The 17,558-nt window shown below is 39.7% G+C and overlaps 1 protein-coding gene across 11 annotated transcripts in view; it reads right to left on the bottom strand.

The window, feature by feature from the left end:
- COBL (cordon-bleu WH2 repeat protein) overlaps positions 1 to 17,558 on the bottom strand; it is a 154,096-nt gene that overhangs the window by 101,318 nt on the left and 35,220 nt on the right. For 6 of the 11 annotated variants that reach the window (XM_083822778.1, XM_083822781.1, XM_083822787.1 and 3 more), the window contains 5 exons: positions 13,735 to 13,941; positions 5,572 to 5,782; positions 4,543 to 4,771; positions 2,489 to 2,533; positions 352 to 446 (listed from right to left, as the gene is read on the bottom strand). In XM_083822778.1, the coding sequence (XP_083678904.1) occupies positions 352 to 446; positions 2,489 to 2,533; positions 4,543 to 4,771; positions 5,572 to 5,782; positions 13,735 to 13,941 (787 nt within the window). Of the gene's footprint in view, positions 1 to 351; positions 447 to 2,488; positions 2,534 to 4,542; positions 4,772 to 5,571; positions 5,783 to 13,734; positions 13,942 to 14,523; positions 14,689 to 17,558 lie in introns of those variants that run through there. The other 5 variants (XM_083822782.1, XM_083822785.1, XM_083822779.1 and 2 more) reach the window with 2 other exon arrangements.

Genomic DNA, 17,558 nt, shown 5'->3' with positions numbered 1-17,558 from the left:
TCCTCTCCAATCTGAGCGCTACTAGTAAGTGGACATAAGTTGCTTAAAACTCCTGCCCTTTGTTGCTACCTACTGAAATAACAGCATTTCAAAAAATTAAAATTAAAATTGAAATTAAATGGTTAATATGCCCAGCTCCTTGAATTAGCAGCCGAAATCCCCATCAGACTGTACCGATTAACTGTAGTTTATGCATCTGCTAAAAGATGACTCCTTGGAGAAACAAACAAACAAAAAAAAACAAACCAACAACAACAACAACAAACCCCATTGCCCAGAGACAAAATACCAAAATACATCTGGAAATAAATCAATTCTTTTTGGCAAGGTAGTACATTGATAAACACTTACCTTGCTGTTGCTTCTGTTAGCTTTGAAAAATCCCAGAAACCCTTTCTTTTCTTTTTCTACTGCATCACTGCTTAGCAAAACACTTCGACTTGGTTCTGAAACAATTACAATAGAAAATGTTTACATTTCTGCAATAAAGATCAGTATTTTAATACATTCTGGGTTAATGCTGTATTTTTATGAGCCGGAGATGTTATGAACTGCAATATCTAGTAAATGCCAGATCCTGCACTTTCTTTTTCATCAGACTTCTATTTGCTCCGAGTTTGTTCCCATACCCAGTGAAATGGAATAATAAAGTCATAAACTTCAGTAAATTTTCGATCACAGTTTAGTACTCCTCAGGATTGTCTGACCCCTCGGTCTCCCTACAACTTCCCCCTCACCAGCTAAGCTGGATGAGTGATGTGATAAGGTCATACCTTACAGGGAACAACCATTAGTTTGACATTCAATATACAGACTGTAAAACCATTTTTTTTTCTTAAATGAACACTGCATAAAGCTAGAGAGATTTATTCTCTTTCAAGAACATCAGAATATCTCACTAGCACAAAGAGTTTAACGCAGAAAAGTTGCTTTCTCTTTTAAGTATTTAATAACAATTAAGAAGCATACAAAGTAACTTGTTTCTTGACATAAAAGTCTACTTCACCAAAAAAAAAAAAAAAGACAACTTTATCTCAGAACTTTGGTAAACTGACTTGTATTTCACACAAAGCACATGATTTTCACACAGGATCACTTTGCACATCCATAATGTAAGGTGTTAGGAGGTGTTATGCACATTGAGTAGTTCAAAGCATGATGGAAGAATAGAGGTGGTGAACTCTGAGGAAAACAGGGAGAAACTATCCCTAAGAAAGACTGCAACTCCACTGCAAAAAAAATACAGTAATACGTTAATACCTTCCTCAAATACGAAACACTGCCTAAGCTCATTCACCAGAAACTTCTATTTTTCTGCTCAGGGCTGGGCTGCACCTGAATGTGGATCATGACTGCCTTGCTCAGCTACTCCTCGACAGTGAACAGTAACGATAAAAGGCTCGCGTAAGCCATGGTAGTAACTACTGGTCATCAACAGTTTGATGGAAATCCATATGCAATTGGGATTTTAAGCACTGCATACCATCTCAAAACAACAAACTATCTGGATAAATCTGGATAACTTTTTCTGAAACAAGTACAGCAGCTATTCACTTTAGCATTATGCTCTGTGTAAGTAGCAGCCATAGCATGCACGGACATAGGAGAAAGAGCACTGGCTTCAGTGACGCCATGAGGGAACAGGCCGTGAGTTAATATTCACTCAATGGCTGTCACTATTTGCTAGAGATGGACTTCTTACCGGAAAAGTTAGAGAAGTTATCCACTGCTTTATTTTGGTTATGTTGTGTTTACTACTAGCAATGCAAAGAAGTAACAAATCAAGCATATTTCTCTTGAGGATAATTAATTTAAACTACTTTTTATAACAGATTTAATGGGGGAAAAATATATTAAACATACACCTTTTCTGTATAACTGGAAGCAGAAGCACAAACATAATCTAATCAAATCCTACTTAGTGTAGCAGTTCAGAAGTCAGCATCTACCCAGAGTTATCCAACATGTATGCTTACATTTAAGTTTGGTATTAAAATGCTTCATTACATGTAAATTGGAATTAGTGGAAGATCTCACAGATCTCAAAATACTTCGTCTCTGCTACTATAAAAAGTTTGAACCCAGAAGACTTCAAATTTCAGTATTCCTGATATTCAACTAATCATGTTTTAGGTAACAAGAAAAACCTTGGAATCTGCATTGAAGCATACCATGCCAGACAATGAATGGTTAAATGACAGGATTTGTTAATTGTTGGTATTTTGATGGACAACAGTTAAATGACAGGATTTGTTAATTGTTGGCATTTTAGTGGCAATTACTGAATAAGCATTATGCACACAAGTGTGTTGGTTCTGACGCAAAGCATGACCACGGGAACAACACGGTCCAAAAGACAACACAGACTGTGAAAATAGCTTTTTTCCTGACAGCGCTTTACACTAGGATGTTAAAGATCCATCTCCTAGAACCACAACAAACAACAGGAAGGGAAAGCTGACTTCCCCTCAGCAGCGTTGTACAGTACCTCTGTAGTTCAGAGAAGGTTCAGACTGAGTTTTTGACGGAGGAACTGGAAAAGGCAGGCAATGAAAGGACAAGAGAAGACATATTAAAGTTCTAGTATTGCCCAGTAAACCACAGCATTATTCATTCATCACTCCTAATATTTGTGTCCTAAGGACTGTGGAAACAAAACCTTATCTGACATCAGACATGCAAAGCTCCTACTAGAAGCTGCTTAGCCGAGAAAAAGTTTCTGCTCCTTGTCGGTTCACTAGGGAAGTTGCTTCAGCTGCTACACCAAATTACGTTAGCAGGTGGCAGCAGAGCTTGTCTTTCCATATTACTTTTGCCTTCGGTATTTTTATTTCAGGGAAGGAGCACTTTGTTTTTTTTCTAGAATCTGCTCTTATGAACGCAGCCTGTGCTTTCAGCACCTCTGGTGCCACACTCATTTGTGAGAATGTGCTTTAAAAATCTGTCTGTTTTTCTGGTAATTAAATAGCCTGGACATCCTACTCTATGCACAATCCTTAGGCCAGCTGCTTCTTGGAGCAATGGAGTTACTCCTCTGGAAGATTACAGATGAGAATATGGGAGGAAGGAATTTGCTCGAACAAAGGGTACCTTTTGTAAATTTTATGTGTATTTACTGTTCTCATCAGGACCACAGTGCAGACTAAAAGGGATACAGAGAAGGCTGAAATACATTCAGGATCGGGGGATACTATCAGAATGAAAGGCATACTAAAAGGTTCAAAATGATAATATATATATATATTTTTTTTCTGATGCCGAGAGCAGCACCAAGTGTTACAGAATTTTCTGCTGTAATCTCAGGCCTGAAGTCAAGTCTTGTTTTTGACTGTACAGGATAACTGGACTCTTCAAACCTGGACTTGCGGACCCATACAACACCTATATATATATACACATGATCATTTTAATTAAAAAAAGAAAAAATTAAGGAAGGCCCAGGCTAATTATTCCGTGAGTTGTCCCTGAAGTATGCTGAACAAATCCTGTTGAATACTATGGATTTTCAATATGTTGCTCCAAAATGCTTAGCTTAATTACAGTAAACATGTCTTTAAAGAAAAAAGAAAAACACAGAATTCAGTTATGACACGTTGTCAGCAACTTTTTGAGCATGCTGACAATTCAAAGGAAAAGGAGACATTTAGTTTACTTAAGAGTCTAAACTCAATGAAATTTGGCTCATAAAGAGTTAGAACTGTCACTTACCAAAGGAGTTTGAAAGGAGAGACAGAACGTCAACATAAATAAATAACCGTATAAATAAAAAATAAGCCTGCTGCTCAGTGTATACAAGACTGACATTATCTAAACAATAAGTAAGGACATCTACTGTGCTGGAAATGATACCGATTGAGACAAACCGCAGGAGACAATTTTAATGAATATCACTTTCTGACCTCAAAGGAAGTAGCACTTGTCAGTACGTATTTTAAAGCATGTATATTTAAAAACACATGTTATAATTCTGCTATTTGAATACACAGTCAGGCTGATGAAACTCAAGCCCAAGAAGCTGCTGCTACAATGCTGCCTATGAGAAAAGAAGAGAAGGGAGAAATAAGCAAGAGAACAAAATTTTAAATACAAATACCTCTCAGCTCCTCTTCACTAAATTGTCAGCAGCTTTGCTGTTTGGAGGAACCACCTCTGAACCCATCCACAGTCTGTTATTACAAGCCCCGCTCTGCTGCCTCTGCCTCTCCGCTTTCGCGGCTGCCATGACTATGGCACGTCTCCTCTTTCTTTCTCTCTGACCCACAGCACAGGTCAGTGACGGGGCCCCAGGTGACGTGCATGGGTACCAACTGCAGCTCTGGGCGGTACAAAGCTCCTCCTTTCGCCCTGCCCTAAGCCAACACGTGCCCTGCAAGGGGTTAGCAAAGCCTGGTGCTGGCCCCAGAGCAGCTGGTGACTGCTGAGCATGCCACTGACCTGGCTGCTGCTCTCTGGGACAGAGGCCCCCAAAACATTCTTTAGTTGCCCATAATACCGTTGACATCTCATCTAACCCAGCAGCAACCGCTTTCAGCCACAGCTCACCTCTTTTTCTGTCCCAGGCGTACAGCTCACTTATCCCCAGCTCCTCCAAGGACTTGGTAAGCTCCAGCTCCTCCCCAGTGATGCTGTCTCGCAGAAGAACAATGTGCTCCTGACTGACCTCGCACTTCTCACAAATAGCCGGAATGATGTTGTGGAGAGGCACCTCCGGACTGACTCGAACCACTGCCTTCTGTGTCTTCAGGTAATTCACCACCAGCCTCACAGACTTCTGCAGAAAAAAGCACAAACTCTGAGCCCTCCCTCTGTGATGGCCATGCATTCGTATAATGAGAAAGGTTTCCATTCAGGAAATGGAAAATGTACAAGGGACATCCATATCGTCTTTATTCATTTTAGACAAGCTTACCCCACACGCATATTTATTGCAAAACAAAACAAAACAAAAACCTATTAGAAATAAACAAAAATTCTCAGAACACACCTATCATTAAGGAGAGAGTCAGAAAAACAGGCAAGTAAGGAAAAGGAATCAGACACAATCAATGTTTTTTGCCAATGTTTGCAAATGCCACTCTGAAAGACATGGCAGTGTAATTAGCTACCCTGATCCAGAATAATGAAAAATTCAACAAAGAAATATTTGAAAAATGTCTACTTCTCAATATTCACAATACTTTAAAATAGGTTTATTACTGATCAGTCTTCTCCCTTATCTTTAGTAAAGATGGCAAACAAAATATTACCAAAGTCCCATCTACTTTTGCACAATCCCACAACCCTCATTTTAATCACTACTGTTAATTTCCATCATTTAAGTCTTTGATCAAATTTCTTTACAAGAGCAAACTTCCATCTAAACAACTGCATGCAACATAACATGCTGTGTAAATGCTGCAGTCGAGACTGGCAGCTGCCAATCTGCGTGCAAATCAGTTAACTTGTAGATAAGGTTAGAGTTGATCTCAGGCCTCTCTCGCCTGGTGTGAAGATGCAAAGGTTGGAAAAACTTGAAATGTTAAGAATGAAATTATGTCTCATGTCACCATCTCAGTGCTACAGAGTACTGACCTCCGGGGCCCTTGGCAGAGGTCGCTTTATCTTCTCTTCAGGCACCTTCTCTTTCAGAAGTACTGTCTGTACGTCCAGTGCTCCTATCAAAGTGTTTGCCTTGTAACTCAGAGGTTGCTGAGTTCCCAAAGACTTCAGTTCAAGACTGTGTTGGGATGGATTCAAATGATACCGGCTGCATAAATCAACCAACAGATCCATCACAGCTTTACTGTAGGGAAGAAGACATTCACTGTTAGCATGGAGAAAAACAGTTCCTAAAAAATTGACTTTTGCTTTAATATTGGAGAAAAGACAGGACAAGCTGTGGATGTGTCATGAGGAAGGAACAGTGCTGATGCTTTGAAAAGCTAAAAAGCTCAGATAAAAACATTAGGACTTAAATACATTCATGCTTTAGTGTGTGCTTATGAGCTGGCAATTAACTATTCATTATGAGGCAGACAACGGTGCCAACGATAGCACTAACAAACATAATCCAAAAGCAGGGAAAGTGCATCTTATCTGCTAAATGCATACATTAAATTCTCCAGTTCAAACCCTGTTCCTCATCAGGAAGGCAAGATACAAATAAATGGCTCATTCAAGGTACGGTAAACTCTACCTACATTTGAACCATCACATAATGCAGACCAAACTGCAACACATGAATCTGGAACAAGAGGTAGACAGAATTTTTTCCAGCTTACAGATTTTTGTGTGTGTTCCTCTGCCCTCCAATGACACCAGTAATATTTCCAAGTACAACTGAACTCCTCAATATTTATTTTGGTGAAAATATTAAGCCAGTACAAAAATATCTGACTTCAAGTATTTGCATTATCAAGACATCTCATTGCAGATGTGATTCCCAAACCACGAGGTTAAAAAGCCAGTCATTACTCCTTAACACAAAGCAGAGGCACTAACTCCACTTTACCAAAGCAGCAAGGTGGCTTGATACTGTCTGACACGGCAGATACAAACTACATTTCCTCCACACACCAAAACATCTCCTCTTAACCGAGGTACTGAAAGGCTCTTTTTTTTTCTTTTTTTTTCCAACTTTCCTCATTAAAATTCTATTCAGGATCAGAGAAAACGGGTTTATTATAACTGGTTATGTTTATGAAAAGTTTTGGTTTCATAAACCAGCAAATGTCATTAACAAAACAACCAAGGTTGAAAACATTATTGGCCCTACTTGAAGCTTCTGATATACAAAGGATAGTTTTATTCTAGTGGAAGAGAAATTAAATGTATAGACAGCTTATCTCCCAAAGAAAGTGGCACCTCTTTTAATGTGTATACTGGAAAAGTGTATACAGATTCAAAATGCAGCAAATTCAAAGGAGAAAAAAAAAAATCCTTCACAGATTCAGTACCTGGAGTACTGCGTTCAGCTCTGGGGCCCCCAGTACAAGAAGGACATGGAAGTATTCGAATGAGTCCAGAGGAGGGTCATGTAGATGACCAAGGGGCTGAAGCACCCTCCTGTGAAGACAGGCTGAGGGAGTTGGGGTTGTTCAGCCTGGAGAAGAGAAGGCTCTGGGTAGACTTTATAGTGGCCTTCCAGTACCTAAAGGAGGCCTACAGGATAGCTGGGGAGGGAGTCTTTGTCAGGGGGTGGAGTGATAGGACAAGGGATAATGACTTTAAACCAAAAGAGAGGAGATTTAGATTAGATATAAGGAAGAAATTCTTCACTCAGAGGGTGGTGAGGCACTGCCACAGGTTGCTCAGAGAAGCTGTGGATGCCCCATCCCTGGAGGTGCTCAAGGCCAGGCTGGATGGGGCTTTGGGCAACCTGGGCTGGTGGGAGGTGTCCCTGCCCATGGCAGGGGGGTTGGAACTGGGAGATCTTTAAGGTCCCTTCCAACACAAACCATTCTGTGATTCTAAGATTATTAACCACTACCATTAAACCTGTAGCTCATGAACTGCCCCTCAGCTGCAAGCTGATGGCATCTGAGAGACTGGCTGCCCATCTTCTTTCTAGGTATATGCTATTTGCCTACAAATGTCCAAGAAGTGGTGAAGAATCTGGAGGGCTAATGACAGAGAAATATCATGAAAATGGGAAATGAGTCTGATCCCTTATCCATGGGCAAAAGACTAAAACATACGTAGGTGCCAGCTCTTGTGCAAGAGATGAGAAATAGCTCAAGGACCTACTTCAAGGGCCTATTTCAAGTTTAACTGAGTTGTGCAACACAAGCTGAGAAAACGGCAGGTGTGGAAAATTTGAAACAGGTGATCCTGTTTAAAGGAAATTAAAGTAAGTGAGAAAATGAAGATCAAATGAGGAGAATTTTGTTAATATATACAGGAGGCTTCAGAAAAACATAGTACTGTGGCAATGCTAGCATAAAGAGCATCTAAACAGAAATGGGTATCAGGTCATTTCATGACAGTTTCCAGTGTCTTATTCTGGCACTGTCCCCAAATTGTGAATGCCTTTATTTTGCAATCATTGTTACTTCACACAAAACAGAAACATTTATGCATACCTAGTCCAGGCTATACAAGAATCCCGCATACAATGACATTTAAACAAACATTCATTATGTTGTGCATCAATGAGAATTTTAAAAAGTGTCAGTCTGTCTGATAAAAATCTCAGCTTGTCTGTTTACAGATATATTTCTTTTCTAGTGAAATTTGCATGTTGTTCTTTTTTTCCCTCAGCCTTATTACTATTGTTTCAGAGAAAAGTAAATAACGTGGCAGAACCACAATACACGGTATTCTATTTGATGCACATTTTTATTTAAAGTGGAATGCTAATGTATTTCTGTAGCGTATAATATTGTGATAATTCATTCAAATTTAGACTCTTATCTTACCTCAGGTAAATAATTTCATTCAAAATACTAAAAAATGCAGCACTTGAAAAACAATTTTATACCCATAGTCCATCAAAAGGGTAGTTTATGATGCTGTGTACTTTCCACAGAAATTATGGAATGTGTTCATCAGCAATAGTGCCACAACTGCAACACGATTAGAAACCACACCAGCCATCTGAGAAAATAAGTTGCAGATAATCATATGAGTTGAACAAATTTGTCCAGATAATGAACAATTTAAAAATCCAGCCAAATTTGAGATTTCAACTTATTACAGAGCAGAGTGTTAACACTTAATGAAGTCTGAAGCACCCCATCCTGTTTCAAACTGCTCAAAACATGCAACTGTTGAAAAGAATCCCTAGGCTTCACCTGTGCCATTCAGGAGTACAAATTAAGCAACATCTGAAATTTTTGAAAGATCATCAAAGTGCATGATATGCTCTTGTCAAAATGTAAATTTGGGAAAAAACATTTCCACAAAACTTCAAAATGATAAAAAACCAAACCAAACCAACCAAACAAAAAACAAACATGGGGACAAAAATTTTAAATTCATTATTTCCAGAGAAGTAAGAGAGCTCAGAAGTCCTTGAAAGGAGATTACTCTTTTATCAGACTTTAGTATCACCAACTCTAAAAATTTCCCTTCTAAACTGCAATACAGTTCAGCTTGGTTTTAAATTGGAGTTTTATTTCAACCAGTTCCATACACGTGGCACACACAGAAGAGAGCCACAAAGCACAGCCAAAAGAACAGTACTGAAACAACTTTTCTTTCTAACCTTGAGCTGAATATGGCTTTTGAAAAATGCAGAAAGTTTCCTCCCCATTTCCATCTTGTTCCAGACATACCAGAACTTTATTTTAACCTGTTTTTGAGACCTGGTAGAGAACATACTTTATTTTGAAACTTGGGCAGTTCTGATCATAAAAGACTAATTCTAAAGCTGAAACAAAAGAGTTAAACATCTCCTTTATTTCTAACTACTCATCTATGAAATACGTCACTTTCTTCTTTTAAAGACCTTGCTGGAGTTTGGTAGGAGACCAAATGCTATGTGACAGACACTAAACATTCATCACTGATAAGGAAATACAAAAGCACAGAAATGAAGTGGAGTATGAGGCCAATATATGATTCAGACAAGGTGGTCCAGACAACTATTTTTAGCAAAAGAGAATACTTTGGCTCTATCCTGATATTACTAAGCTGTACAACATTAAAAAACAATTCTGGAAAGTAAAGAATAACTACTATGTCAGCAGCACTTTTCAGGCTGAGGTCCTGACCAAGCAGGAGCATGTCAGACCATTCCTGTCCTGCTGTTCACCAGTAAAATGCAGAAAGGACTTCAGGAATTTAAGAGGTAGAAAAAAAAAAAAAAAAGAGTTGTTTTGGGTGTGGATTGGGGTAATCTCTTTGTGATCACACAGAGCAATCCATTTTAAAATACAGCCTTGCACACCTATGAAATAAATTTGAAGGATAAAGCTGTACTCTGTAAAATGACTGACTCTCCTGTTGCCTTCTACTTTCATGCTACAAATGCTCATAAAGGTAAGACTAACTAGAGGAAAGAATTATCTTTATTTAGATTAATTTCAAACACACATCAGCAAGCTAAAATGACAGACTGGAAAAGAGAAATGTTAACATAGAGGGAGTGAGATGAAGTCTCTGAGGCTTTAACTATGTGCATTTAAACACCAGAAAACAGTGTTACTCATTATTTTCTCATGCTCCAAAGCACAGCAGGCACTTCATGAAAAGATTAGAAGTTTTCCTACGCAACCAGAAATATGTATAGTAAAAAGGCAAACTGCATTCAAAGAAGTCATGGAAGCATGATAAGTAGGTATTCTTCACAAATGCTGTCTCTTGCTTTTGTTATTTTGCTGATGTATATTTGCCTCTCATTTTCCATAACGGAGAAAATCCACAAAGGGGCCATCAGTATGACATGTAAGCAGCAGCAGAGGACTGTGTTTGTCAAGCCTTTCACACCCTCAGTCTTTTACCATTCTATACGTTGAGCTATAAGCCAGCAATTATTATCACTTAATTCTCTCACTGAGAATAACTTGAGGATATTTTTTCTGTGATGGCATTAGGTTTATGTTCTATGTAATGCATGGTCCTTGCACTCAGCTGTGTCCTCTGTTATTTGCAGAATAGGACTTCAGCTAGTTGATTATTTGTACCAGTGTCCTCTTCTGTGTATCACACGTTAAGAGAATTTGCCTACCATGTAAGAAAGCAGCAGTAACAACTGTCTTCTGACTATGTCATCCATGTGTTGACAACTCCAAACCAAACACTATTTATCTTTAAAAATCCCCATTTTTCTGCAATATATTTCAAATACTATTGACTTCTGAAGCTGCTGACACTAGAGCTCTGTATCTGCATTAACCAGGAAGCCCTCCTCAGCATGACAGACACACAATCCCTGCGTTTGCAGGTTACCCATTCGAAGTATTACCCATGAGCATCACAAACAGAAAAGGTTTCTGGTAACACTGTTGAGTTCTTCCCATTATTTTCTTTCTAAATATCTAGTCATCCCCTCTGTCAGACCTGTTAATAGTTTGTGTGGATCTGCTGCACATCTGTATGCACAAAACAATATGCATAAATCACCAACGCTGTCTATCCTTTCAGGATTTCATGTATTTCTCATACAACAGTATAAATATAGATTAGTTGTGAGAGGTACTTTATACTTTTTTGGGGGGGAGGAGAAGGAGGGGGATTTAGCACGAATACTTTTACATGTTTTACAGTAGAGTTCACAGGGACCAATTTCTTTTTTTATTATTATTTTTTTAAATACCATTCTATTGCTACACACACTCTGTAAGGACTCAACTTTGCCCTTAAACTGTGCTACACATTTCCAAAAGCTGCAATAAACTGTTACAAAATGGCAATAAACTTTTGAAGATGGACTGTCAGCTTGAGTTAACTTTTATAAATAAACGTACTTAAAATTTCCAGATTCTAATAAAGTATCTTTAAATAACATGCACTTTTTTTTTTTTTCTTGAACAACATTTCAAGGAAGCGTAATGAGAATTTTCTGCCCTCTTGCTGTTATTTAGAGGAAATTTCTATAAAGAGAACAAAGTAAAATTGATGACATGCTGCTTTGCTTACATACAATGAACAAATTGAAAGAGATAATTCTGACTTTTAATTTAGTGCATTTATAATAACCTTAAGTGATACTAATTAACTACAGTAGTTACATTTTCAAACATCCTCTAGAGTACTTCACTGCTCTGTGAACTGCTTTCCTTGAATTGCAGAACGAATTTTCATTATGATGATGCTCAGAGCAAGATTTTGTATTTTTTTTTTCTGAAAAAGAAAAAGTTATGTCCCCAGGGCACCCAAGAGCAGATTTTGAAGAATGTAGCTCCACTGTTGGCCATGACAATACTGAAGATTTACAGCAGTATAGGCAATAGCAGAATTTTCTGAAATGTCCTTCCATGGTACCACCATTGAAAGTGAAGAGGGAACTGAATTTATTAACTAAACTAGCTCCCATATTTGCCTCTAACTAAACTAAACTCATCATTTTTTTAATCTGTTATCTTGCCCATTAAACATTTACCTCTGAGGACCACCATCCTTTGTAGCTGTCCAGTTTGCACAAAACAATGCAAAAAGATGAAACGCTCTCACCCAAACCTGGAAACTTGAGACAGTCCGCCTCCTAAAAATTTCAAGTGATTTTGGAATTTTATTTATTTAAGTTTGTAGTCCACATCCCTAAAACTGTAACAAGTGCTAAGTTACGGGCAATTTATCTTCTGCTGGCGATGATGAACAGCAGCACACACAAGGCCGTTGTCATACAGTGCTCTTCAGAGGGTGCTCTTATTTCATCACTCGTTCAGGTAATGCGGCCCTCTCCTTGGCTTCCATTACCTTCCACACTGCTCACAGCTGCCTTCCCGTGCCTGACGTGCATCATGGCCACACAGAGGGAGAACACCCGCTGCCCACGTCAGGCATGCACGATGCTCAGGAGAGCAGAGGAGCGCCAGCAGAAGCTCAACTGCCGCCCTCATTGGGGTCTAGACCTGCCATGCAGCCTATGGGGGAAAGTGGGCACCCCACTGAATAACAAAGAGGTTGTTTTGGTCACCTCAAGCGCTTCATGTAGGCCAGAGGAAGAGCCTCACAGAAACGTCTGAGGTTTAATTTGTTCACCTCAGGTTTCAGTCCCCAAACTAAAGATTGAAATAATCAAAAATAACCAGCCCCAGCGTAAGTGATAGCAATGGCACCTGAGACAGGCTGTTGTGCAGGGATTTTCCCTTTGTTCTTTGCTCTTGTGACTTCTTCAAAAGGTCACACTGAAACACTACTCTTGTAATGCTGTTGGAGTGGGGTTTTTTTTGTTTGTTTGTTTTTTTGAGGGGGGGAAGAAAATCTTTTCTATCCATACAGCAAGAATGTATCTCTGTTCACAAAATACTGCAGGAAGATTTGCCTCATTAGCTCTCCAAATGGCTGTGTTTGCCATTGAAATACCAGCTTTCTTTGGCATCTCACAACCATCTCTGGCTTTGGGGTAGACCCACAGAAATTACTGCTTGCACTAGTCTCCTGAGAGTGGCTAGGCAAACACTAATTACTGCAAGAAAAGCAAGGGGAAGAACGAAGCACCAGACACTATGAACTGCTGCACACCTCTTCCTCAGCCATCAGAATATACTAATAGACAGTCATAACAGACTACTATATCAGACCAAGACGAGTAGTTTTACAGGAATGCAGACTAACTATTGCAAGCCCCAGATGTAAATTAAGCACAGACCCTGATTTATTGGCAGGCAACCACATATCCTCCTAATCTGGTATTATTACTTTCCACAATTTCTTGACCGCACAGCAGCCACTCAAATCATCGTTTGCTATAGTTTCATCAATAGCATTGAAGATATTTTAAAAACTCTTCCTCAAAGTAATACAAATATACCAGTTCCTTTCTTTCCAAGCAGAATGGACTAGAAGATAGAAGAGCTCCCACACTGAAGAAAGCTATCTCAAAACTACCCTTCCGATACAATTTGACATTGATAGCACTTAATTACAAGAACCTCTCTCTCTCTTTGAAAGGAAAAAAGGACACATACAGAAAAAGGTTCTCAAACTCCAGCAGATGCTTTGCTACCTACGCAAACATAATATATTTATGAATGCAGGATTTCTGAATTTGATGAATCATTTGTCTTCTGAACCTGGAAAAGGAGACACTAATATCTGTAAGTATTCTACTGGCAATGGAGGGCTCCAAAAAGGAGCTCAAAGCCTTACCTTCCTTGTACTGTGGTCTTTTGTTCCACCCCGTTGGGCAGAATGACTGTGAAGTCCACCGATCTGTTTATCATATTCTCCTTCATGCTCACAAGGCTCTGATCAGAAATTACTGCTGTCTCTGCAGATGACTTGTGCTCGTTGTGAATTCTACTGGCTGCAGAAGGTTGATTTGGTGGAGGAGGTGCGCGAGCTTTCATTCTTCTCCTTAACAAAAAAAGGTGAAAAGAAAATAAACAATTTATCATGAGCAAGTTATAAACACGTTAATAAAAAAATACATTCTTTCAGCCATGATCTCAGATTATTTTTAAAAAGTTCCTACAGCATGAGCCATTTTTCTTTGCCGTAAAACTTCAGTGGAGCTGCATTTTATTTTTACCTCCTCCTCTCTAAAAATACACTATTTTTTTAATGATGCATTCACTCCTACTGCTTGCTTTCCACACCCCAGGGTATGAATCAGTTCCATAATTAGGATATGAAGTAATCATTCTTCTGTTGAGTATGAAGCATGCTCCTATGAAGAGAGAATCAGAAATACTGGGTCCAGTCCAGACCTGACTCAAGAAAAGAGTTGTATTTATGTAAATGAATGTTTTCTCCAAGTCAGAGCAGCAGGAGGGGAGGTAGGGTGAGCTTTCATTCAGCTGTGTTTGGGTTCCACAATATTACTCTAGTTAAAATATTGTCTCTTCCTCTGCCTTACTGGGTATATTAAATTTGGTTTACCATACTTGATAGGAAAGGGCCGTGAAAAGGTCAACCACGAATGATACCACTTCTTACCATGCCACACAGAGAGACTGGAGCACTCTGAAAGCACCCTGAGGAGAGCTCGTTCTCCAGCAGGAGACTAAACGCCATGAGTGGCATACAGAAAAGCTGCATCAACTTGCACCATGTACTTTGCAGGGAGATCAAACCACCACAAACTCAAAGTTTCCTTCATTGGCAAGCAGCACAGTAGATAAGCAACATATGTGTGCCGTTAACTTCTGAATAGCTGGCCTCATACCAAGCACATGTTTAAGAGGATTTATTCTGATGATTAGTATCTCAGTGACCTCTTCTGACTAGATGTATGCCTAGTTTAAGTCAGATTTCAACGCAACAGATGGAAAAGGCAGTAAAATATTTACTGAGAAATTATTACTCAGGCTTACTGCCTGAATTTTTTTAATCTGTTTTTAGGCTGCAAGAAGAGAATAGATTACTATTCTGCACATCATTTTCACCCTGCAAAGAACATAAGCAGAGACCCAGAAGAAAAGACTACAGAAAGAGTACTCTAACCCTTACAAGCCTGCAAAGCTTAGTGGTTCAATCAGACGGACAAAATTGTGTTCAGGAAAACATGCATTTTAAAAACTGAACAGGATTAATACCAGACCAGCACTTCTTTAATTAAAGACAATGTGTATTCTCACTGATAAAAGGACTAAGCATACAGCCTGGATTACCAGCCTAAGTTCTTGGCAGAGAGCAGAGGAAGAGCTCCATCACAAAACAGTTCAGAAACAATCCAACTCCTCTGTATTTTTTAATCAGTATTTGTGTTTGACCATTAATTTCTGTGACACGTTTCAACTTGCAAAAAAATCACTATGCTGCCTTGAAAGTGTGTTTCAGTGAGAACGTATCAGGTTCTCCCATCATCCCACTGTAGGATGAACTATGCAGGTACTTCCATTCATCTCCTACACGCATAACAAACAACATTCCCTACAAATATGCAGGGAGAGCTACTGCCATCTTTACTAGCACACAACAATTTCTCTTCTATGGGAAATTTTCCCTGAACCTTCACTTCTTGCCCTATATACACCCAGCGAGTCATGCAGGCATCAGCTAGTAACTTGCAGCTTCTACTTTCCTCCCCACGGAGGTGACAAGAAGCTCAAGGCTTTACTGTTTGGCAAACTACCTTTGCTTTCTATACCTCCCAGAAACAAACTCCTAATTTATTTACTTGTCTATAAAGAAAAAATAAGAAAAGAAACTGGGTTCATCTCATGCTAAGATCCCTTTACGCCAGCTACAGTTGTTACTCATAAGCAGGTGGTGAGTGACATGGCTGTTTTGCATAAATCCACTTCTCGCCAACGTAGTCTTCAATATAACTTAGTGTAGCAAGTGCAACACTGAAGGACTTCAGATCAATTTACAAACTACATAACTCTTGCCCTCCATAACACCAACTGCATTAATATACGCAGCTTATTCACAGCTTTACACAAAATCATTTCCGAAAACAAAGCTTGTTTCTGTTTTTTAAAGCTTTCCTATAATGTCAGGGACCATCTCCAACACAATGTTGCTAACAGCGTACCACAGGGATGGGAATAAAAGAAGCAGCAAGTGTACTGAACCCTGCACGACCATTTTTGTTTCTTTGAATTACGATATACCTGGACTTGTAAATTCCACATCTAAGGGCAAAGAGAGGAAAGAAAGCAATGGTAATAAAACAAGCATGAAACTGAAAGCAGCCGAAACTGAAACCAGTGGAGAAGCAAAGAACAATTGAGTTTTGAAGCTGACGAAGGAGCTGGAAGTGAATTGGGAGTGTGCTACACACGTGACTGTTGCTTTGCAATGACATAAAGGTGCATCTACTTTTCTGAAGGAACAGAAAAACAAGGCCCGACACCTTAATGTCAATTTATAGCTCTGAAACAGGAGTGCAGTTTTTATTTAGCCACTTTTAAAGTACTCTTTACGTGCCCTGCTGCAGCTACAGACCTTGCACAAAGCTGCTTGGCAGGGGGAAGCCAGGCATCACACCACCACCAGCTTCAGCTCTACACTGACCAGTGATGCTCACTTTGCCTCCACGAAGTATGTAACAATGTGCATTGGTTTTGGTGTTAGGCGGTCAGGGCCTTTCTCATGCTATAGCTCTCCTCGTCTTCTGCTCAGAAAGGACAGCGCACATCCATTTCCTTCACAGAAACTAGAGAAAGGAAAAGGGCAGCATTCCCACTACAGCCCTGTTAACCAAGCAATAGGTCAGGCGACCTCATATGAACTTCTCCACAACAGTGACCATATATTCTCTCAAGACACTAACTGCTTAAAATGCCAGCCTTTCAGCCTTTTCCCCAGTGACGGATCTCAAACTATTCCCGTGGAAGCAGATCCCTTTCAGGTTCGTGGTTTTACTGTGGTACATGGCACAGATTTGCATTTCTCAGTCAACTTTCTGAAACATCTCAGCGGTGTAGACTGGAAATCACAACTCAATCTCGCCCTGGGATGTGCACAGAGCGGCTGCTGCCCGCTCGTGCCCTGCAACCGCAGCCTGACCGACCGCACAGAGCAGCCTGGCAGCGCCACACAACGCTGACCAGAAAAAGAAACCATCTTTCTCTGGCACAGCTACGATGATTATAAAGGACAACACAAAAGCAATCCGTAATGAAAGCTTTTTTGTTCCCCCACTAAAATAACGCACAGAGGAAGAGCATGATTTAAAAGATTGTTTTAAACACACTTGCTTTCCATGCTACAAACACAACATAATAATAAAAAAGGCAAAAATACCATACCTTAGTCTGAGCTAAATTCAAACTAGATTTAGCTCAACAGCAAGTTCTGTCCAGAAACACCTTTCCCTGTGCTCGGCACTGAGACACTTGCTAAGCTCCCAGCTGCTGTTAGCCTGCTGCTGAAGTCACGAGTGAGAACACCTCACACCTCTGATTCACCCACGGTCACACCACGGCTTCCATCTGGCCCCAGATCATGAGACAAAGCAAGAACAAGCGGCTGATCCTAACACACAAACGTACAATACCTTTTAATGAGGACTTACATAATTC

The sequence above is a fragment of the Anser anser genome (assembly GCF_964211835.1).
Source record: "Anser anser genome assembly, chromosome: 2".
Taxonomy (NCBI): domain Eukaryota; kingdom Metazoa; phylum Chordata; class Aves; order Anseriformes; family Anatidae; genus Anser; species Anser anser.
The sequence above is the reverse complement of the archived record's forward strand: the minus strand, read 5'-3'. Positions and strand labels throughout refer to the sequence as shown.